The sequence below is a fragment of the Megalobrama amblycephala genome, linkage group LG20 (assembly GCF_018812025.1).
Source record: "Megalobrama amblycephala isolate DHTTF-2021 linkage group LG20, ASM1881202v1, whole genome shotgun sequence".
Classification (NCBI taxonomy): Eukaryota; Metazoa; Chordata; class Actinopteri; order Cypriniformes; family Xenocyprididae; genus Megalobrama; species Megalobrama amblycephala.
This window is the reverse complement of record NC_063063.1, coordinates 4,896,896-4,921,629: the sequence shown is the minus strand read 5'-3', so window position 1 is coordinate 4,921,629 and position 24,734 is coordinate 4,896,896. Positions and strand designations below refer to the sequence as shown.

Genomic DNA, 24,734 nt, shown 5'->3' with positions numbered 1-24,734 from the left:
CCTGCATTGATTCAGTGTTCCACATATTCTTTATAGAACCAGATTAATTTGAACCATCCAAACTGGACACCGTAAGGCTAAACTGCACTTTATCTCGCATTTTGTGAATCTGCACCTACGTGTCGTGTTCGGCCAATCAGCAAGTCATTTTCACATAATGTTGACATTTAAATCGATATATAATGTTTGTCATATTAATACTAAAACCCTTTGGTTGTGTTGACAACATATTGTAACATTTTGGACAGATTCTCCCAACCACCCGCATGCAAAAACTCCTTGGCACATGGGCTAAATGACATTTTAGCTTCATTTTATAATTTTGGAGCATAATTGACCCTTGAACGAACATCACAAGGTATGCCGTTTCAACCGCAGAAAGACAGTTCAAGTCCACTGATGTTAATCTACGAACTCTCCTGTTTGGTTTGTTTGTTGGACAAAATGGTGGATTCGGCTTTATGATTGGTCAGATCACCTGTCAATCAAACTTCCAGCAAAGGGTGATTTATCAAAACTAAAAACATTTTACATCTTTTGGAAGTTGCATTCAAAGTCCATTTGGATTAAAAATAGTCTAAGCTCCAAATGGGCGTGAAGCCTCTGCAGATTTGTTAAAGGTGCCCTAGAATTAAAAATTTAATTTATCTTGGCATAGTTGAATAACAAGAGTTCAGTACATGGAAATGACATACAGTGAGTCTCAAACACCGTTGTTTCCTCCTTCTTATATAAATCTCATTTGTTTAAAAGACCTCCGAAGAACAGGCGAATCTCAACATAACACTGACTTATGTAACAGTCGGGGTGTACACCCCCAATATTTGCATATACCCGCTCATGTTCAAGGCATTATACAAGGGCAGCCAGTATTAACATCTGGATCTGTGCACAGCTGAATCATCAGACTAGGTAAACAAGCAAGGACAATAGCGAAAAATGGCAGATGGAGCGATAATAACTGACATGATCCATGATATCATGATATTTTTAGTGATATTTGTAAATTGTCTTTCCAAATGTTTCATTAGCATGTTGCTAATGTACTGTTAAATGTGGTTAAAGTTACCATCGTTTCTTACTGTATTCACAGAGACAAGACTGTCGTTATTTTCATTTTTTAAACACTTGCAGTCTGTATAATGCATAAACACAACTTCATTCTTTATAAATCTCTCTAACAGTGTGTAATGTTAGCTTTAGCCACGGAGCACAGCCTCAAACTCATTCAGAATCAAATATAAACATCCAAATAAATACCATACTTACGCGATTAGACATGCTGCATGACGAACACTTTGTAAAGAACAATTTTGAGGGTTATATTAGCTGTGTGAACTTTGTTTATGCTGTTAAAGGCAAGCGCGAGCTCCGTGGGCAGGGAGCGTGAGCATTTAAAGGGGCCGCAGCCTAAATCGGCTCATATTTAATGATGCCCCAAAACAGGCAGTTTAAAAAAAAAAAAAAATAAATAAAAAAAAAAATCTATGGGGTATTTTGAGCTGAAACTTCAGACACATTCAGGGGACACCTTAGACTTTTATTACATCTTTTTAAAAGACGTTCTACGGCACCTTTAATATTATACTGGTCAATGTGGGGAGAATCTCACGCTGATATTAAAACTATAGCTCTGTTAAAGGATGTTTTTGAGAATCCCAATAATATAGTGGTTCACAAAGTGAATCATTTCAGATATTACAGCCATTTGACATGAGAAATAAACTCACTGAGCTTCTTTGATGTTGGCATTTATTTAGTGCCATAGGAAAAATGAAGCAAATTCATTTAAAAAAAAAAGAAAGAAAAAAAAGAAAAGTTAAATACTAAAAAAAAAAAAAAAAAAAAATCAGGAAATGCGGGAAAAAATAGAAAACATGGAAAATAGCAGTCAAGTACACACAAGCTTGTACAAAAAAAAAAAAAACCACTGTACACAAATGTTACATGCATAAAATGTGTGTAAAAACACAAGCACAAGTGTTCAAACGCTCCTCTTCAGACACCGTGGCTCAAATGCTTCACTTTCCCATACTGCTGAGAATATTCGCCTATGAGGAGAAGAAGAGAGTGTGTGACTCGAAGGAAATTTCCTAAATCACATTCAATTGTGCTTCCCTCCAAACATTAAAAATCCACAGTAGGGCTGGGTTGAAAACATCCAATTCTCAATTTTAATTGTCTCTCATTAAGATGAACATATAGATTCTTAAATCCCAAGAATCTTTTAGTTTTCAGTTGATACTTGAGCAAAACTTCAGTAAACATTATTTGAAGCACTCCTCCCATCCAATAATCGCAATAATCTTTGTACTCTTTACTTCTGATAAGAAACAAAGTCTCAGCTTTCCAATTGTGCCAATTTTTGTTAACGAAAAAAAAGAAAAAAAGAAAATCAATAAATACTGTTTTGACGGTATTTATTTTGCCGTGACAGCAGGTGAACCAATCAGCTCTTCCTCTTCATTAGCCATTAGTTATAGCATGAAATAAACGTGAACGAACATTAGAAGATATGTTGAAATGTTTCATGTCTCATGTTATCACTCAGTGTTTCAACTGTGAAAATGTCAAAACAGCTAATAAACAAATGTTACGTAAAGTTACATTTACCTCAGAAAAGCCATTCAATGACCATAAACCCATTAGCTAGCTATAAAAACAAACTCTGGAGAAGAGCATTTTGCTAAATATATGCACCATATTACATACAGATATTGAATAGCATATTGAAAAGTAAAAATAGAATATTTGAATAAAACTCATGTAAACTAGTTTGATTTAGTAGTATTTCCTTAAGAAAAACTGGCATACTGCACCCGATATACATCCAAATGAATATGTTGAATCGAGATGTAGTAACAATCAAATTGAAGTGTGAAATTAGCATAAATTCCCAGCCCTAATCCATAGCAGAAGCTACTGATGCAAACCAAATACCTTTATAAAAGAGGAGAAGCGTTTAGCTGTAATGCCTTCGATTTTCTTCAGGTCTTCCACCTACAGACAAGGAAAATGAAGAAAAAAAAAAAACCCTGAATATTAATTGCATCTTTATGACTCTCTATGTCCTCATAGGTGAGGATCCAATCTCTACAGGTGGCGTTTCTCAGCATCAGTCAGCACTATACCTCTGTGAAATCCCCATGAATCTCTCTCCAGCCCATGATCAGTTTGGCTTTCTTGTCTCCGATCAGCTGCAGGCTCTTGAGCTCCTTCAGAGAGCCGGAGTTCAGCGTCTGCAGGATTTTCTTCCTGGACTGCTCCAGTAACGCTGAATCCAAATGGGACTCCCAGTTGACGTCTTGAGCAGAGGGTGGATCCACACCTCCATTTTCCTTACCCTCACCCACCTTACAAAAAACAAATCATGTGAAAGTAATAGGGCTGGATGGACTGGATTTCTCGATTTCAATAGATTTTCATTTTGATATCGATTCTTAAATCCCAAGAATCAATCTTTTGGTCTGTGCTGTTTTTCAGTTAACAAAACTTTCAAATTCAATTTTCAAACAATAAATGCAGTTTTGCCGTTTTTAATGTGGCGTCACAGCTCAGCTCACTTCTTTACTACTAGTTACAGCATGAAATAACATGAATGAACATCAGAAGGTATGTTGAAATATACAGTACAACTTATCAAAATCCGTATCATGTCACGTGTAATCGCTCAAGCAGCATTTCAACCCCAGAAAGACGTCAATAGCTTGTAAACTATGCATCACGTATATAAAAATTGACCTCAGATAAGACATTACGTTCATAACTTTACTCAACCTGTTCTACAATATTTAACGTGTTTGAATAAACCCATCATGTTATTAGTCACCATTTAAAAGTTTATATTAAAAAAACACTAGTAGAAACAATTAAAAAGTTATGACTACATTATTAAGTATAAAAATCTACAATTCTTGTGCAGCGGGTGGAGTCATTGAACACATCAGCTACAACAAAATCGTACACGATTTCGATCAGACATGAAGTCATGTTATTTTTCTTGATCACCAGATTGCAGTAATCTGACCCAAACACCATGTAGATTGTGGTGAAGTCTGAAAGGTTTGTATATTTGCTTATACAAATGGCTGTTAAACTTACACATAAATAAGACCTAAATTAGATCAAATTACCTAAAACTCCAAAGTTTAATTGGTAAAAAAAAAAAAAAAAAAAAAAAAATGATGTGAACATGCAAAGTGTAACCCTTGGGTTAATACAAGTCTTCTTAGACTATTTGATAGCATTTTTGGGTGAACTATCCTTTTAATGCTTTAAAAATACATAGAAAAAGTGGCCTTTGTACAATAAATACTGACATTCAGATCTGCATCTTTCAATTACAGTGTTAAAATATCAGTTAATTATTGTTGTACATTTTAATATGCACACGAGGGACAATATGCTGCACACTGACCTCACTTTTGACCCGTTTCTTCTTATCCAAGAATTGTGAGGGTTTAACCACCACAGCACACTGCTGCAACGGCTGCACCTGGGAGACTAAGACATAGGTCCTGATTTATTAAACCGTCTAAAATGTGTTCCTAAATATATCAATTTATAATTCCAAGATTAAAATTCCCAATATACTTTCAAGTGAAACTGAAGGACAAACTGGTGTGATGGCATTGGGCGACATGGCAAATAAAATCTTGATTTTTTTTCAAAACGATTCACAATTACAATTTCTTTAATGTTTACAAACTTACCTTACACATATCCTATATGTTCAGAAATATAAAAAACAAAAATGCTAAACAGTTCTTAGCCAAAATGTAGACAGTTTTAGAGGTCAACCCAACCCTGTGACTTTTTCATGTTTGATACTGTAAAGCTGCTTGCTTTTAAGCAATCTATTGAATAAAATGGCATAAATATACGTTATAAACACTGTAAAAGCTATTAACAGCAAATGTTCTGTAAAAACAGATCATAACAGCACCTTTCAGCCCGTCACCCTTATACAAACATAAAATATCAATCATACAGCAGTGCTTCCCATAGGATTGAAATATACTTGCGGTGGTAGACGGGTGAAAAATCCTCCCTTTTTTATTGAAATTAATTTTAATTACATAGCATACTATTACATTTATTATGCATTGTAAATTATGCAAAATTACAGCATTTAAAATGGTTCTTTTCCTATGTTCTCCTTGCTGTTATATAGTGTCTCTCTCAGTGAATGGGACACAGATTTTACTAGTAAAATTCATATAATGAATAATATGTGTCAGATAATGTTCTTAGTCTTTTCTTCCTGTGAGAGAGACTACAATAATTTACTATGAATTAAATTGAAATCAAATTAAATACAATTTATTGTGTAACCAAAATACCAATAATGCCCAAAAGAAAATGAAAAAAAAAACTTAGCGTGTGATTAATTATAAACAAACCCTGAATACACCGGGACTCTTATTTTGAAATGTCTGTACTATTGCAGGCTGATCCTTCAGATTCTTACAACCGTATAAAACATTTTATATAAAGGCCATAAAGTACACATTGTAACAATTTATCAACTTGAGTTCATTAGCAATCGCTTGGCATAAATCTGCGCTTTTCATTGATTAAGAATCACTTTGAAGCAGTTTGAAGCGATATTGCGAGAGATTGTAGAACGCGCAACAGCGCCCCCTTGTGACTTTGCAAAACGCAGTGCCCGTGGGAATGTTAGCGGGAGTAAACAGTTCTGACGCACACAGAACGAGCAGGTACGAAACGACTAAGTTAATCGATCGCGGATGTAAATGTATAAGAATATAAAAATAAAAGCAAAAATGTGTCTCGAAATATACTTGGGCGGCCGTTAATATACCTGGGCGGCCCGCCCAAGTAAAGTCTATGTGTGGGAAGCACTGTACAGTAGTAGTTTGAGTAGTTTTTCCATCGTTTTCTATGTAAACATACTCTTGAAACACGTTTGGTGGTTGCGCTCACGTCTCAAGGTTTTTGCAGCATCTCCTGCATGAAACTGCATTCTAAAAACACAGCGCTCAAAAAAACCTTTTTTTTAACACAACTTATTCTGTGTGAAGAGCCGCTTAATGCTGCGTTCACACCGAACGCGTCTGGGGCGTCTGATTTACATGTTAAGTCAATGTAAACGCGCGTCTAGGTGTCCTGCGGCGCAAATCAAGCGTCTAGCGCGGTGCGAATCGGCCGTTGACGCGCGAATGGCGCGGCGCGAATTGAGCGTTCACGTGGCTGACGCGCGAATTGAGCATCTGACACCCAAACGCCCGAGTTGAAAAATCTGAACTTTGGCGTAAATTCGCGGCGCGTTAACCAATCAGGGACTCTGCTTTGGTAGTAACGCGTTTATGATGTGATCAGTGGTGGAGACCAGAACAAAGATGTCGCTGTGTGTGGCCACCCTGAGCTCTATGATGTGTCATTATATTTTTATCGAGACAGGAATAAAAAGGACCTTGCCTGGAAGAGAATAAGCGAAGAAATCGGACAATCTGGTTAGTTGTAAAACTTTTTGCATGATTTTAGCCGTTGATACTAGCCCACCTTCTAGTTAGCAAAAGTCGGCCGGCATAACCGAGTTAAATTGCCGCTACAGGTTTCCAACTGACGAGATTATGCGTTTATTCAGAGGATCTGTGCAGAAACAGATGAAAGCCCCTCACATGACGTGAAATTGAGCCAATTTTACGCGCGTCTGGCGCGAATTTGACGCCCCAGACGCGTTCGGTGTGAACGCAGCGTAAGACTAGCGATGTGTTCTACCTTCATAGAGTGCATCACACGAGACCATCATGTGGTCAGGTCATTTTCTTCTCTTAACTGTCATTGCCATATTGTCAAATGGCAAACATTTGCTAACATTTTTATTCAAAACCGCAAATTTCTCAATTTAAAAATAATACAATTGCGGCAAAACATTAAATTCAAATTAATCAGAGATAAAGAGAGAAAAAAAAAAAAAAAAAAAAAAAAAAGTTACACAGCCCGACATGTAACATGTGTTTACATATTCATCTAAACACCATTCATCAGCATGGGCGGCGTTGGGATGTTCACTAACATTATTATATCACTGCAAACCTATTTCACAAAAAAACCAAAAACAAAACACTTCCTTGTGAATACATTAGTCCTTAAGATAACAAAATATAGCTCATCCGGAACCACAAAAGCTGACAGTAGCAGGATGAGAGAGGGAACAGAGCGGAACCGCTTTGAGCCCTGAAGAGCGAAGCAACCACAGCATCATAGAAAATACTGCATGCTAACAGAACAAATGAACAACGAGAGGAAACATCTTTAAAGGGTCATGAAACATCTTGGAATCAATACTGGGTAGTACTCATGCATAAAGATGTCCCAGGAGGATATAAGAATGAAGTCAGCCACATCTTACCCTGTAGCGGTGTGACAACGGCCTGCTGTTTGCGTGGTTTGGCAGCTGTAGAATGTTTTCTGTGCAATGGTGGCAGTTCTGTCTTAAAGAGAAGTGCATCTTTGGACTCTTTCTCAGTGGCTTCACTCTGTTTGTTAAGCATATTTGCTTTGTCTTCCAGCTCCTTCTGTTTCTCCTTCAACATCTTTGGAGAGAGAACATATATTTGAGTCACACATGAGAGGTTTTAGTTGATGTGGTTTTCCAAACCGGGCACCCATGATCACTTGAAAACTGGGTTACGGTTCTTGTGGACGCTAGTACAGTTTGCAGATGGTATTAGTAATCCAGCCTAATTTGCAATTTGGCCCAATTTGAAGGATTAACTATGCTGATGTGTCTCTCACTGATGCTTATTCCTTCTGATGCATTGAAACTCAGATGGAAATGCTGTTCTGACCAAGTAACAGAGCCAAACACTGAAAGAGTGTGTACGATACCTGAATTTCTTTCCGGGACTGCGCCACAGTTTTGAGCAGGTTGAGCCTCTCTCTCTCAGCTGAACCCATCATCATCTTCTCTAGGGCCAGGAGCCTCTCCAGAACTGATGAATCTGGTGAACTGAAAGACATCTAAACTTATAGCACATCTAACTACTTTATTGGCACATAGTAGTGATTCCCAATATATTTACTTAAAGAATTTAAGCAAATTACAATTATTCAACTACCACTTTCAAGCCGCAGAAAGGCAGTAAAAACATCCAAGTAATCCATTTGACTCCAGTGGTTTAACCTCAATTTTACGAAGCAACGCAAGTGCTTTATTTACGCAAAAAATACTTTGCCACTTTACAAAATATTAATGTCCCTGTAAAGTCAATTCTGAGAATTCTTTCTAAACGCATTATAAATGTTACAAATGTATTGCTGAAACATTACAAAGACTGTGAATTGTGCTTAATTGTGAACAGTTAAACATTTTTTGGGCAGAGCTAAAATGGGGGTCCAATGATGCACTGGAGCCCCCGAACATGGCCCCGCCCCAACACTATATAAACGTCGATGACGCACCAAGCATGGTGCCGCCCCTCAACCTCAAGTGTCATGCCCTTTGCACATTTAGCAATGCCTTCGTCACGCAAATGCATATTACATGGTTGTTATATACAATCCAGCTCGGTCTCCTTATTTAAATTTCTTAAAACTATGATAAGAAGAAGGGGTGGATTAATTTAGTCTCTAAAGTGATATCGTTCCAACTTCGTTCAAACTTTCATCAGACAGCTGGGATTCACAGACAATCCACTGTTTTTGGTGAATGTGGTTGAATAGACCTCGGCCCCCCTCCCGCCTCAGCCTTCCTACCATCCCACCGACAACCGATGATATGATATGGAGCCGGACAGTCTCTCCCGTCTAGGTTTCATCCTCCCGTCTCGCGACGCCGTCATTTGTCGACTCGACAATAGTCGGCAGTACGTGCCCACCAATGAGTGTAAGTTGCCGTGTGTGCTGATGTTATAATTAGTAGGTAGTCCACAGTAACTCTACTAAAATTTGCAACCCTCTAACATGATGTTTTTTAATATGCAGCATCAGTATGTTTGACTCAGACAAGTCAGTTGAGGCTGCAGCTCTCGTGAATGGGTGTGGTTTCAGCTCCGACAGCAGACACGCCCCCAGCGTTTGAGAGCAGAGAGCGCTGCCTATTTTTTCGAGATTGATAACTTATTTCATTTACTTGCAGATTTTTTTTAATCATTTAAATTTGGCTGGGTGGTTAACACATTTTTCTGCAGTGTGACAAACTCAGAACACACACTTTACAGGGACTTTAAACTCCAACGCATGTTCACGTGAGCACCACGGCACAGGCTTGTTGTGTTGACGCAAAAGCAGACGTTGTTGTGTGAACGTGCATTGGAGATTATTTTGTAAATAAAAAGCAGTAAATTGTGTTTTTTCCCCCTCAAACAAAACTTGTGTCGCTCAATAAAATTGAGGTTAAACCACTAGAGTCACATGGATTACTTTAATGATGTCTTTACTACCTTTCTGGGGCTTGAAAGTGGTAGTTGTGTAGCTGTCAATGGAGGGACAGAAAGCTTCATTAAAAAGATCTTTATTTGCATTCCGAAGATGAATGAAAGTCTTACGGGTTTGGAATGACATGAGGGTGATAAATGATATATTTTTAGGAGGATTAGTTCACTTCAGAATTAAAATTTCCTGATAATTTATCCATGTCATCCAATATGTTTATGTCTTTCTTCAGTAGAAAAGAAATTAAGGTTTTTGAGGAAAACATTCCAGGATTTTTCTCCATATAGTGGACTTCAACAGGGTACAATGGCTTGAAGGTCCAAGTTGCAGTTTCAGTGCAGCTTCAAAGGGCCCTTCAACCCGTTGTACCCCAGTGAAGTCCACTATATGGAGAAAATACTGAAATGTTTTCCTCAAAAACCTTAATTTCTTTTCAACTGAAGAAAGAAAGACAAACATCTTGGATGACATGGGGGAGTAAATTATTCAAACTCACAAACCCAGTCTGGGGAATCCTAGGGCAAAATGAAATTCTCTTTTGAAAGCTATTCAAAGCAAATAAATAGAGATTGAAACATTGAATATCCTCATAAGGCTGAAAGATCAACTTATTAACTAGATCACACAGCAATAAAGCACATGTGTCCTCCCTATGAATGTCCATTGAGGCACATGTTAGCCTGTGGTTTTCGCTATAGGGAGAGTCCTTCCTTTGAGCACCAGCTACCAAATCATGGCCTACTGCACAAAGCCAAGACCTGCTAAAGCGCTCGTACAATAAACCAGTTCAGCTGTTGCAACACATGCTCTCTTACCCATGTGGATGTCCGGGTAGTGATTGGCACTGTTCAGCTTTCTTCCCCTCCTTAGATCTCTTGTTCTGGGGCTCACCAGAACCTCCAGCCTCCTGTTCCTCTCTGGATCTCTTTCCAGGAACTACAAGAGAAGGGAAACATTATTATAATTATCACATAAACCATTATTCTCGTCATCCAGAAAAAAAATAAATAAAACTGCACTTCTCACCAATCGTAGGGGCCACAACTGTTTCCCTGACAAAGGGTCGATTGACAATCTGCTTAGACTTGGCGGCAAAGTTAAGGGCTGAGAAGGTGTCAAAGTAGTATCTGTACTCCGGTGCGATGTTGGTGATCATGACAGAATGGGCAGAACCACCCAGAGAGTCCTGCAGCAGACGGGTGAGTTTACTGTCCCTGTAGGGCACACGGCCCCCGGCCCCTGCGTTCAGAGCGTCCACCACTTTACTGAGGGTGAAGAGGGACAGGTTGATAGCTCCACTCTCTTTCAGACGAATGCCCTGGTTTCCTGTGCGTCGGTTGTCCTCTGAACCAGCCAGATCAACCAAATACAGCTTGCCTGTTTGTTGTCTGTGGGGCGGCCCACGCTGAGACTTCACTACCTGAGAGCAAATGCATGCATTTATATGGCTTGTTAGTCTTTTCTAGAGGGTCAGTAACCTTTATTAGAGCACTATGAAGTTGGTTTTATTTTTCCCAGTTTTATTTATTTATTTTTTTAATTTGCATTCCATTTTAATAGTTTAATTAAAATGTCAAAAATCACTGAAGGCATAAAACTTAAACAATTTATTCAAATTTTAATAACAGTGGCCTATGAAATATTTCCCCCCCAAAAAATCTGTTGTCCGTGTTTTTTTTCTGGATTCTGCGTTTTATGATTTAATACAAATTCATTATCAAAAACAGTGGTAATCAACTGACTGCACAGAAGTATCAATTTAAAGGGTTAGTTCACCCAAAAATGAAAATTCTGTCATTTATTACTCACCCTCATGCCGTTTCACACCCGTAAGACCTTCATTAATCTTCAGAACACAAATTAAGATATTTTAGTTGAAATCCGATAGCACCGTGAGGCCTCCATAGCCAGCAATGACATTTCTTCTCTCAAGATCCATTAATTTACTAAAAACATATTTAAATCAGTTCATGTGAGTACAGTGGTTCAATATTAATATTATAAAGCGACGAGAATATTTTTGGAGCGCCAAAAAAAGATGAATAACGACTTATTTAGTGATGGCCGATTTTAAAACACTGCTTCAGGAAGCATCGGAGCATAAATGAATCAGCAGTTCGGAGTGCCAAAGTCATGTGATTTCAGCCGTTGGTAGTTTGACACGCGTTCTGAATCATGATTCGACACACTGATTCATTTGTGCTCCGATGCTTCCTGAAGCAGTGTTTTGAAATCGGCCATCACTAAATAAGTCGTTATTCATTTTTTTTTGGCGCTCCAAAAATATTCTCGTCGCTTTATAATATTAATATTGAACCACTGTACTCACATGAACTGATTTAAATATGTTTTTAGTACATTTAATGGATCTTGAGAGAGGAAATGTCCATTGCTCCCTATGCAGGCCTCACGGAGCCATCGGATCTTCAACTAAAATATCTTAATTTGTGTTCTGAAGATTAATGAAGGTCTTACGGGTGTGGAACGACATGAGGGCGAGTAATAAATGACAGAATTTTCATTTTTGGGTGAACTAACCCTTTAATCTCTTCAAATGTAATCAAATGAAATTTGAACAATTGCTTTCATTTTTTTTTGGCACACAGAGAAAATGAGTTTCCATTGGAAACATGTTTCTGGCACAGAAAAATAAAAAAGGTATTTGTGACTTTTTCCATCTCACAATTCTGATGTCTTGCAATTCTAACTTTTTCCTCAGAATTATAAGTTATGACTGACATGCAAAATATAAATTCCCAACTCCCAACTGGTATCGTTTAAAGCTCTTTGAAGCTGCACTGAAACTGTAATTTTGACTTTCAACAGTTTGGAGGCCACTGAAGTCCACTATAAGGAGAATAATCCTGGAATGTTTATCATCAAAAACCTTAATTTCTTTTCGACTGAAGAAAGAAAGACATGAACATCTTGGATGACATGGGGGCGAGTAAATTATCAGGAAAATTGTATTTGAAAGTGGACTAATGCCTTTAAGTGTACAGCCCTACTTTTGATTTATTCAAACTTCTGTGACATTCTGCATTATACAGTAAAGTCCATTTGTATTCATGAGTGTTCAGCGTTTTTGGCATTGCAAAAATCATAGGGCTCCAGTTTTATAACACTAACATAAGTGTTCTCTCTCTCCAAACACAGCCAGCAGACACAGTAAAAGTCAGTGGTTTGTTTGAGGCAGAGATTTAATTTCAGCACCAGCTACCAAATCATGGTCTACCACACAGAGACCAGGACCTGCTTAAGTGCTAATGGAAAAGTATATTGAAGAGAATTGTGCATGTTCAAACCTTTATGAGGAGGATAGCGTGACTGCGGCTGGAGCGCTGGTTGAGTTTAGTGGAGGCTGTGGTGCGGTTTAGACTCGCGGGGATGAAATGAGTGTCAAAGTCGGAAAAGGATGAGAGGGGTGTGTGCGTTAGCCCGGGAATGAGGAATGTTTCTGTCCTTGTCTTCACGGATGGGCAGGTCCTGGGAACCTGGGGACAACAGGTCCAGCACCTACAGACACAAAACTAATCAATATTCCAGAGCAGCTGCCCACTGAAATGGGGTTTAAACGTAAACAAAAAAAAAGTTAAGTCTTGCAAAAAAGTATTTTTTAATTCATTTGACAACAATTTTTTCTTCTTTTTGTAAAATTAACACATTTTGTTCAGCAAAGATGCATTAAATTGTTCAAAAGTGACAGTAAAGACATTTATAAAGTTACAATAGATTTAAATGCTGTTTTTGAAGTTTCTTAAAAAAAAAAAAAAAAAAAAAAAAAAAAAGTTTTGGCACTAATGTGGCGTGACAGCTCGCTGTAGTGCTCGAGTTCAAGAAAAGCGGCAGCACGAAGCAAGCGAACTGATCATCTCCTCCGGTTTAATACTAGTTACAGCATGAAATAAATCTGGATGAAAATCTGAAGGTATGTTATATAGAGTACAACTTACCGAAATCCGTATCATGTCTCATATAATCGCTTAATCAGTGTTTTAACCGTGGAAAGATGTCAATAAAACAGCTTACAATGTCACATAACGTCACATTTATCTCAGGAAAACCATATTTAGTGACCATAAACTCATTCAGCTAGAAAAGTGAACTCTAGAGGAGCATTTTGCTAAATATATACACTATATTACATATTCATTATAATTTAAATGTTCTTCAATATTTAATGCATGTTTGAATAAATGGATACCATTTAAACATTTATATTCCAAAAAACAAACTTGGAGTAGAAATATAATTATGTGAATGTAAAGTTAGTATTATAACTTTATTATAAAAACTTCCTTGAGTGTAATTTAAGTACAAAATCAGTTAATTTTAACCTTCAATATTATATAGTAATGTAGTACCAACTGGCTCCCATGTATACTTACAGCATAGAGATTTATTTTCCTTTGAGAAAATTTGCCATGTACTGTACCTAATATATATCCAAAATAGAAAATGAAATGAATCGGAATCTAATCGAATTGCAAACGTGTGAATCGAAATCGAATTGAGTCATGAAATTTGTGTCAATACCCAGCCCTGAAAAATATTAAGCAGCACTGTTTTCAACACTGATAATAATAAAGTCATATTAAAATAATCATATTAGAATTATTTCTGAAGAATCATGTGACACTGAAGACTGGAGTAACGATGCTCAATTCCATTTTAAAATGTATTAAAATAGAAAACCGCTATTTTCAATTGTAATATTTCACAATATTACAGTTTTTACTGTAAAACTGTTTTACTTTTTAAATAAATGCAGGCTTGGTGAGCATAAAATACACTTCAAAAACATTTACTGACCCCAAACATTGTACATCTAAGAAATTAAAAATAATAGTAATTATAATAAAAATATTGAAAACTAAAAAAACAAACAAAGTGCATCTATTGTAAGGTAAGCATGCTCACCACAATAGAATACCTTTTCATTATAGATCTCCAAGTAAGACATCCCAATCGAGTATTCCCAACCATCCTGCCCCTTTTCTTGAGCTCCAACAAGATTGAAGACCTCCCTCACAGCTCTGGGAATGATCCCCGGCTGCTCTTGACTGCCAAGCATGGTGTGAGTCTTTCCTGAAGATAGGAAGAAGAAATGTGCCGTGTTATACAGTGCGAAATGGCACATCATGAAAATCTCAATAAAATCACATTATACACTTAGCTGAACAAATCTAAAAATTAAAAGCGTCCCCGACTACGGATTTACATAGTCGAATCGGGTTGCCTATAGTCAAAAAATAGTCGAATCACATATAAGTCATTGTCAGTTTCGTCTTATCTTTTTTAAACTGCAATGAAAGGCAACGTGGATAAACACAGACACGATGTACAGAACACCACACAAAGATATAGAAGAAAATGAATAACATTTTGGATGAATAAACCTAAAAATATATAGGCCTATATAAATAACTGCAGAAAGGCCACACTGCAGATCGATAGCCTATGCATTTCACGTCGGCAAATCAAATTAAATCTGCTAAATTGCCTGTGTGAGCAAGCTTTAACTCTAGAGCAATCAAATTAATTTACAGAATTGAATTAGAACACAATATACCGTTCTAATAAATAAAAATAATAAAAAAGTGAAATGGCCATAATCCAGTCACAAGTGCAAAATGCCTCAAGTACAGGAGAACATATATTCAAAACAAGCAACAAATAGTTAAATTAGATAACCTGAGTGATCAATAAATAAAATTCAAATTAAAGAAATTATTAAAATAACGAAAGTATAGCCAGAATTGTCAACTTTGTCTGCAGAGATCATACATCGTTTATAAATGCTAAACTGGAGTGGCAGTCTTTTAGCTAAACGTTCACAGCATCCAAAATCGGCTGAAATGTTTTGAAATCATTTATTGCCTACCTGATTGGGGAAAAAAATCCAGTATTTCACGCTATCTGCCGGCGTCCGCTTGAGTCTTTTCAAATAGCGTGCTAGTCAACTAGTTAACGTTGGCCGGCAGAAGCGCGCACACTTTTTTGGATCATCTTTTACAATTTCAAAGTGCATCCAATTCTAGACTTTTCTAGACAATTCTAGATTCTCTTATCCCAGACCTTGTTAAAGATTTAATCCCTTCTGCCAAGATGCCCTCTGTCGGTCATGGATCATGGAAAGTGAAACTTAACTCTGACACGGGGTGGTTGGATTTATTCACACACATTAAAAAAATATTTATTTAACATACATTCTTTTCACATTTTTATTAATCACCTTATCGCATTCACATACTTATTCTTGCAGATGTACATGAATATATTTAAGAAAAATAAAAAGATCAATAAATATTTATATATAATTTAAATATATATATATATATATATATATATATATATATATATATATATATATATATAAAATTTAAATTATATATATATATATATATATATATATATATATATATATATATATATATATGTAAATATTTCTTAAATATATACACATGTATGCGTTTATAAATACAAAATAAATATGCATAGTCCGCACATTATGTAAAACTTATTTTGGATGCGATTATTCGTTGAACAGCCCTAATTAATATTAAATTTAATGATACTGAATTTAAAAATACAAGCCAATAAGATAAAACAACCACACTTTTATTGAAAGTAACACTAAAATTGGACAGAAAATATATTTAAACTAAATATCAATATTGAAGTATTCAAATATCAAGTAAACAGTAAAATCCTCTTCAAGTATTGATGAGTGTTTCTCTCCCTGATAATCCAAACAGGCACAAGAAGAGCCAGTGGATTTTCTTTAGGAGAGAAGTTTAATATCAGCACCAGCTACCAAATCATGACCTACTGCACTGAGACCATGACCTGCTAAAGTGCTTGATAATAAAAAAGACAGCACATTAAAAATATTTATTTAACATTCTTTTCACATTTTTATTAATCGCATTATCATAATTGGCTGTATATTAACTTATTGGGAGAAATCAGATACTGAGCACCGCCGTATCTCGTCTCATAACACCCCTGCAAAGATTCGACTGTGAGATTGGTAGTCGAATCAGGCTCCTCCTGTCGAAGCTTCGAACTGTCGACTATTCAGGGTCACCCCTACTAAAAATGCAAATGAACTTCAAAAGGAGATGAAGGCAGAAATGATACCTGCTCCAGTGGGTCCATAGGCAAAGACACTGGCGTTCTGACCATTGAGGATGTGGGGGAGGATGGGCTTGACGGAGGTCAGAAAAACCGCCTGCTGCGTCGTCTCTTCACCATGAAACACATCAAACCTACAATCCAACAAACAATTTAGATCAATCACTGCAAAAACACGTAATGGCATAATTTATTGAGAACTATGACAAACAACAAAAACAATTTTATAATTGGTAATTTTATAAATTTGTTAGGGATGAAAATTCTGGGCCAAAATCGAAAAAAAAAAAAATTAAAAAAAATAAATAAATATTAAAAAGCGTTATTTAAAATTAGCCTTTTTTAATATTAGTGGTTGTTCAATGAAAAGATGGATCTCAAAATCATACAGTCACTGCTGGAAAAGGTTCAAATATGCAAAAGATGCTGGAAAACTGAAGAATTTTTGGGATCTGGAGGATTTTTCTGAAGAACAGAGCTCAGTTTAACTGCTCAGGACAAACAAGGGACTCATGAACCAACCATCACAAAAAAAAAAAAAAAAAAAAAAAAAAAAAAAACAGTCATAGATCATCCAGGTAACCACACACAGTATTAAGAATCAATGGTTCACAAACGTTTGGGTCATTTTAATAAATTCATCTTTTTTTGGATTATATGTAAACATCTTTTATGTAAAATCTTACTCAGGACAGCACTAAATAAAAAATACCATGCGTTTTGTATGATCTATCTTATTTTGTAATAAGATTACAAAATAAGAAATAAATATGCATAGTGTGCACACATATTATGGAAACAAACTTTTATTTTGGATGCGATTATTCATTGAACAGCCCTAATTATTATTAGAATTAATTAAATAAAAATTTTTAATGATACTGAATTTAAAACCACATACAAGCCAATATGATAAAATAACCACACTTTTATTTAAAGTAACACACTAAAATTGGAAAGAATATATTAAAACTAAATATTCAAGTATTCAAATATCAAGTAAACAGTAAAATCCTCTTCACCAAGTATTGTTATGAGTGTTTCTCTCCCTGATAATCCAAACAGGCACAAGAAGAGCCAGTGGATATTCTTTAGGAGAGAAGTTTAATATCAGCACCAGCTACCAAATCATGACCTACTGCACTGAGACCATGACCTGCTAAAGTGCTTGATCAAAAAAAAGGACAGAATGGAGGAATGAATAAAAAAAACAAAACGGGTTATGACTGACTGGTACTGAAGGGTCTCAGTGGCGTTCCTCCAGTTGATGATCTCCAGCTTTTGTGGCCCCAGGCCCCTGACACATGGCCCCTCTCCCTTATCATCCTGCTTGTCCATGTAGGGTCTCAGCCGAACCGCGACACGAACTCTGGAAGTCCGTCTGGACCCAGCAGCTTCATTCACAGAAACCCGCTGTGCCATATCTGATTAAACACACGGAACTTACTTCCTGATATCAACTGATACATAAACATTTTTAAATGCAGCATCGATATATAAAGTAATAAAAGACCTGTAGAAACGTTAGATGGAAACAGTTCAGTTTTCTTTATGTGTTTTTAACTCGATGGCCGCTGCTGAACTAAAGGACTGACGCGTTTCCCTTTCAAAAGCAAAACACGAAGTACATATAAACTACATTAAACTTACCTTTTGACTTGTGGAACTGTTAAACCAAGTCTTGGTTTATTTAATCCAGTCTCTGGCACAATAAAAGATGTTTTGCTAAATTAATTTCATTCGACGCATCACATCTCTGTAAACTCCTCAACAATGGCGCCTGTTGGACTAGGCAGTAGGCACGGTTATTTTCAAAAGATGAAGACTCCGCCCCTTCACTGTTTTCAACCAATCAACGCACCCGAATCCATAAACCAGCGTTCTTCTTTAGTGATTTAGCGGAAGAAACAGACGTGTCGTACTGCCCTCATTCGGCGGTGTTATGAAATAACAAAACAGGATTTTAAAAATGTGAAATAAAAAAATGCTCGTTGTACACGAAATGAAATCAATGTTTACCTGGTAATTATGCGACCTTCTTTTTTAATGCATTTAATATACAAAAACCCCCGCCCGCCATTACATTTTCACTAACACCATCCATTCATTTGCTCAGAATTACATTTTTCTTTTCCCTGAAGAGAATTTAAACTTATTTTCAACAAATCTAAATTTGCAACATATAAAGCATACCAATTTAGATTAAATGTAACATTTTGTCAATATATCAGTCACAATATAAATAAATAAACAAAGTGAATAACACTGAAGCATTAATTTATAAAAGAGTTACTTTATTAAAAGCTTGCGTACTTCAGGTAATGTACAGCATAAATATGCCTTTTCTATATACACACACCTTTAAACATCTTACAATGATATATAAGTGTAGCTATATAAGTGCGCCAATTTTCGTAAAATATTAATGCTAAATCTATGTGCAAATTCCATTTCACAGATTCTACATTTTGGTACCACAAAATCTAAAATATTGTGCCTTTAATGACAATGTACAAGTCTTAAACTTAGCATTTCCAGTTTACAATTACAGGCCTGCAGTATTTTCTTTGTAAAGTTCTATGTTACAGATGCATGTTTAAAAAGAAGAAAACGAAAACTGATACCTAAACTTAAAAAATATTGTAATTTAATATCATTCATCTATTATCACATTGCAGATGAACAGGGTAAAAATGTTCAGTGTTTCTACAGAAAGGCAAAAGACCACAGAAAAGCAAAGTTAAACTAAATTATTATTTAACTGATCTGACCTTAAGTCTAAAATGAAACATCAAAATATTTTAAACTACATTTAACTATACAGTTTTAAAATGTGTATTGCCCTTTCAAACCGCACATGTAAAACCATTCTGTTTCAGTAATATTAATATATTAATCATGGAAGCTACTTTTCTAGATTTTTGTTGCATCTCTATTTATAACCTTATGCAAAATGTGCCGGTCAGAAGCTTTCCTTCACAGAGCTGATACATAATGTCTTTCTCACTGAACTGAGATCAGTTTTGCAAAATCTCTCCCATTATCTCCAGCATTTGGAGGGTTTATTTAATTTTTATTCAGTGCAAGTTCATGTCAATCACATGTGGAAGATCGACTCAAATTCATTGAGTAAGAATTCTACAATCTGGTTCTGGAAGACCATGTATGTGGTGATGTTTGCTGACTCCACCTCAGGTTTGAGTAACGTTGGGCCGAAAACGATAGCCACGTTCTGCACAGTCATTCTGTTCTCATCACCATGTTGAATGACCCTGAAAGAGACAGAGAGACACGCTGTAGATACATACTGTAGTATTTATAAAAATATATAAATACATGTAAAATAAAAACTACATACTTGCGTAAATGGCTGAAAAGGGCCTCCATCGTGTCACGGTTGGGTGCTGGCAAAGACCGCACAACATTTCTCATGTGTGATATTTTACTGTAATAATCAGGGATTTCTGTAGATAGATAAACAGACAGACAGATAGATAGATGAAAGACAGATATATGATAGATAGATAGATAGATAGATAGATAGATAGATAGATAGATAGATAGATAGATAGATGAACAAAGTCTCTTATGCTCATTAAGGCTGCATTTATTTCATAATAAATACAGAAAAAAAACAATAATATTGTTAAATATTATTGCAATTTAAAATGGTTTTCTATTTTAATATACTTTAAAATATAATTTATTTCTGTGATGCAAAGCTGAATTTGATACTCAGTTATTATCAATGTTGGAAACAGGTTGTGTTGCTTAATATTTTTTGGAACCTGTGATACTTTTTCAGGATTCATTGATGAATGAAAGGTTAAAAAGAACAGCATTTATTAAAAAAAATATATAAATCTTTTCTAACAATATAAATCTTTACTATAAGTTTTTATCAATTTAACACATCCGTGCTGAAAAAAAGTATTAATTTCTTTCAAAAAAAAGAAAGAAAAAAATGACTGACCCCAAACTTTTGAACGGTAGTGTATATTGTTACAAAAGATTTCTATTTTAAATAAATGCTGATATTTTTTCAACTTTTTTATTCATCAAAGGATCCTGAAAAATCAGTTTATAAAAAACTATTAAGCAGCACAACCGTTTCCAATATTGATAATAAATCAGCATATTAGAATGATTTCTGAAGGATCATGTGACACTGAAGACTGGAGTAATGGCTGATGAAAATTCAGCATTGCATCACAGAAATAAATTATATTTTAAAGTATATTAAAATAGAAAACCATAATTTAAATTGTAATAATATTTAACAATATTATTGTTTTTTCTGTATTTATTATGAAATAAATGCAGCCTTAATGAGCATAAGAGACTTCGTTCAAAAACATTAAAAACAGTAGTTTCCAAACTTTTGACTGGTAGTGTCGATAGATAGATGAATTATTATGAATAACAGATTTCAGAATGTCTTTTTTGGAAAGTTTTTATGCCATGTCATGCTTGAGCTGCATAAACTCCACATGTTGTGTAAAACCTAGTTATCAAGTAATCTAGCACAATTTAAAGGGATAGTTCACCCAAAAATTCAAATTACTCCATGATTTACTCACCCTCCTAGCTGTATCTGACTTTCTTCTTTCAGTCGAATATAATCAGAGTTATATTAAATAATGTCTTGGCTCTTTATAATGGCAGTGAATGGAGGAAGAGATTTTGAAGCCCAAAAAAGTGCATCCATCCATCATAAAAGATAACCACACAGCACTGGGGGGTTAATAAAGGCCTTCTGAAGCGAAGCAATGTGTTTGTGTGAGAAAAATATCCATATTTAAAAACTTAAATAACTAGCTTCTGGCAGACGGTCGGCCATACGCATGTCAACTTACGCCAAGAGTAACTTCTGACGTGATGTAGGAGTATCATAACCCTGTTCAAACAAATAGGGCTAGGCAACAAACTCAAGCTCCTCTTCTCTTATATCGAAATCCTCCGACATTTCTCTTTAAAAATTTTCGTTTTAGACTTCTAATTCATGACCGGTGTTTTGTTTTGCTCTGTCCTCTGCGCTTCCGCGTTCCTCAATACGTCATGTGTCGGGTCAGAGGTCACTCTTCTGTCGGAAGCTAGTTATTTTAGTTTAAGTTTTAAATGTGGATATTTTTCTCACAAACACATCGCTTCGCTTCAGAAGGCCTTTATTAACCCCCTGGAGCCGTATGGTTATCTTTTATGATGGATGGATGTGCTTTTTGTGCTTCAAAATCTCATCCTCTATTCATTGCCATTATTAAGTTCGGAAGAGCCAGGAGATTATTAAATATATCTCCGATTGTGTTCATCTGAAAGAAGACAGTCATATACACCTAGGATGGCTTGAAAGGGAGTAAATTTCATTTTTGGGTGAATTATCCCTTTAAGAATGATCCGAAGAGCATGTTGTGCTTCAATGGAAGCAAGAAAAAGTAAATCTGGCCACTGAAAAACCCAGACTGGAAACCCACTACAGTCCTACTGTACTCCCCCGTCTGTATGTACAATCCATTCAATCAGGATCTTACTGATGCCACAGATGAAATCATTGAAGAGATTGTAAGGGAACAGAGGCTCCTGCAGCTCTCTGAAGAAGAGCTTCAGTGCTCCTGTGATCACATGGATATCCCAGTTACCCTCCTCCAGGTCCAGATCCTCTGGAGAAACACAGAGAAACACATGAATCAGTCAAGAGCCACTGGGAATCATTTCTAAACTGGGCTAAAGTGTCAGGAGAACACAGTGAATATAAGTGGAAAATGATCGAGTCATGGAAAATCATTATTCACCAAACAGGAGAGAAAAAATAATGACAACTAATAAGTGGTGCAAAAGTTGACTATATTTTGCATTGCACTTTCTCCCATTCATAGTAATATGAGTGCATCTAAATTCTTTGGAAAAACAAACAAGCTATAATACAGAGTATCTTGGTGAAGACATGAAGTGAAAAACTGAGCTGATGAAAAACTGAGTATAAAATTAATGCTGATTCATTTTACCATGATCTGCTTTGAAACGCAGTTTCTGGATGACCGCCAAATTCCCACTAACTCTGTAGAGTCCATCGATCCCCAGACCTGATGGATGACAACAGCAAACATTTGATTTTTATATTAGCTGTAACCACTAGACATTTTTGACATACATATTTGATGTTCATGATGCTGCTCTTCTTGTAGTTAGGATGAAAAATTATGAATTTACATTTTTAGACTGGCCCGCCTCAGTGGCTTGTCAGTGTTAAAATGATCAAGTTGACCAATCAAATCAAAGGAGGCAGGCTTTACTGTTCACATATACCGAACACGAATTCCAGCACGTCAGTTCGGTTTTTAAAGGTGAAATGTTACGACCCACAGTTATATCCAGTGATGCAAACTGCTTGACTTTTTGCCGTTTTGAATTGAAAATATAGGCTGAAAAATTTATGTGATTCATGTAATTCATAACTGAACATTTTGCCTCTTTGCGTTTTCAACATTGTAGGCCTATGAATAAAAGTGAATGTGTGCATATTTTAAAAATAAAAATATTATTTGCAAATAGTTCATATTGATTACTTTACAAAAAAAACTTTTTCTTGTTCTTTTACTGTTCTTTCTTTTTCTTTATTCCCTTAAATCCATTTAAATTATTAACTGTTAACATTTAAAATCCACTTCCTTCCACTGTAGAAAAATGATGCCAAAATATCCGATTATTGCAGATCCTGAGGTGGAGTCGCGGCATCAAGGTCCCTCCCAAACTCCCGCTCCCGCAGACTCAATCACAAGCACAGCTGTCAATCATGACGTTACACCCCATTTTTATAGCATCAAATAACTAACTAAAACCAAACTTAGTGGGGAAATGAACATTATGAGACATTATAATGTTATGAGAACTACCTAAATGACAGAAACCATCTTTGGAAAAAAAATTATTTGAAGTGTAATTGGATTTTTTAGTTTGGCTCACGCCCCATTCGATTTCATGGAGAGGGTGGGGTTTATGACCTATACTGCAGCCAGCCATCAGGGGGCGATCGAAATGCTTTGGCTTCACATTTCAGGACTTGTGCGGCACACTTGGCATGGAAGCTGAAGCTCGCGATTGTGGTATGGGGCGTTACATTTTCGATACACACGCTTGAGGCGTTTGGGCAATCACAACCAACTTGGTGGGTCAGCTGTCCAATCAGAGCATTTTGGGCTTTTCAGAAGGAGGGGCTTTGTAGAAATCAGCGCGTTTCAGACAGACTGGGAATAGAGGAGCTGCAATAATGTAAAGTATGTGAAAAATAATGTGTTTGTTTTGAACATTAAAACATGGTAACCTATTCTATTACACCTAATAACAAAATAATGCACTTTTAAAATAGCATCATGTGACCCCTTTAATTCCTATTAAAAAAACAAAACATTATGAACCTTCCACCACCATGTTTAAGACATGGTTACGGCCTTGATATTGATGAAAAAATATTTTCAATTAGTAATGCCGTTTTGGCGGTGAAGGTTAACACACCTCTTTTCTCTACTGCTCGGATGCATTTCTCCACAAAGCTGGGCACTCTCGTCTTCTCTTGGCTGCAGAGATTGTGCAAGTGGCATCCGAATACATTTTCTGAAATGAAAAGAGGCAAAGGGTCACATTAGAATCATTCCGCAATGAAATCTTGAGCCTCTGTAAAAGTAATAGTAAATGGATGAGGTAGAGTATGGTCTGACCTCTGATATATCCCTTGTCTTTGACTGACTGCAGGGTGGGCCGCTTGAGGAGAAACTTCTTCAGTTTGGTGCGAACCTTCTTCTGATCTGCTTCAGATGTCGAACTGGATGAAGGCAGTCGAGACGCTAATGAACAGGAAGAGGACAGCACATATTTACACTCATTACCATTTTCTGTTTAAAACATTTTTTAGTTTCTTTAGTTCTTTATTAGTGGTAGAAATTTACTGACATAGACATTACCCTTACTGTATATCATTGGGGTCCAAACAACATTTAATGTTGGACAAATTTAAATATATATTTTTTTATATATATGTTTTATTGTATTGAACAGAAGAGAGAAAGTCATATTTGACTTTAAGTGTATATTTTGCTTCATTATAATGGTTCGAAACTCGGTGACTTTTGTGGCTATAATTTGGTGACATTTATTGCTATATATATATTAGTGCTGTCAAATGATTACACGATGCATATATT

At 36.0% G+C, this 24,734-nt stretch overlaps 2 protein-coding genes across 2 annotated transcripts in view; both read right to left on the bottom strand.

Moving 5' to 3' along the window:
• Positions 1-1,869: 1,869 nt before the first annotated feature.
• On the bottom strand, positions 1,870-18,194 carry kif22 (kinesin family member 22). Its single transcript, XM_048170057.1, is given in 14 exon segments — positions 1,870-2,051; positions 2,941-3,000; positions 3,132-3,353; positions 4,418-4,503; positions 7,379-7,562; positions 7,858-7,978; positions 10,218-10,338; positions 10,429-10,822; positions 12,708-12,851; positions 12,853-12,918; positions 14,336-14,490; positions 16,546-16,673; positions 17,771-17,963; positions 18,053-18,194. Coding segments are annotated over 13 exon segments (1,902 nt in total). The 5' UTR covers positions 17,962-17,963; positions 18,053-18,194; the 3' UTR covers positions 1,870-2,021.
• A 618-nt stretch (positions 18,195-18,812) lies between these two features.
• arhgap27 (Rho GTPase activating protein 27) overlaps positions 18,813-24,734 on the bottom strand; it is a 40,698-nt gene continuing 34,776 nt past the window's right edge. The window contains 6 exon segments of the mRNA XM_048170056.1: positions 18,813-19,811; positions 19,898-20,003; positions 22,068-22,196; positions 22,542-22,619; positions 24,049-24,147; positions 24,252-24,377. Coding sequence (XP_048026013.1) covers positions 19,637-19,811; positions 19,898-20,003; positions 22,068-22,196; positions 22,542-22,619; positions 24,049-24,147; positions 24,252-24,377 — 713 coding nt within the window. The 3' untranslated portion in view covers positions 18,813-19,636.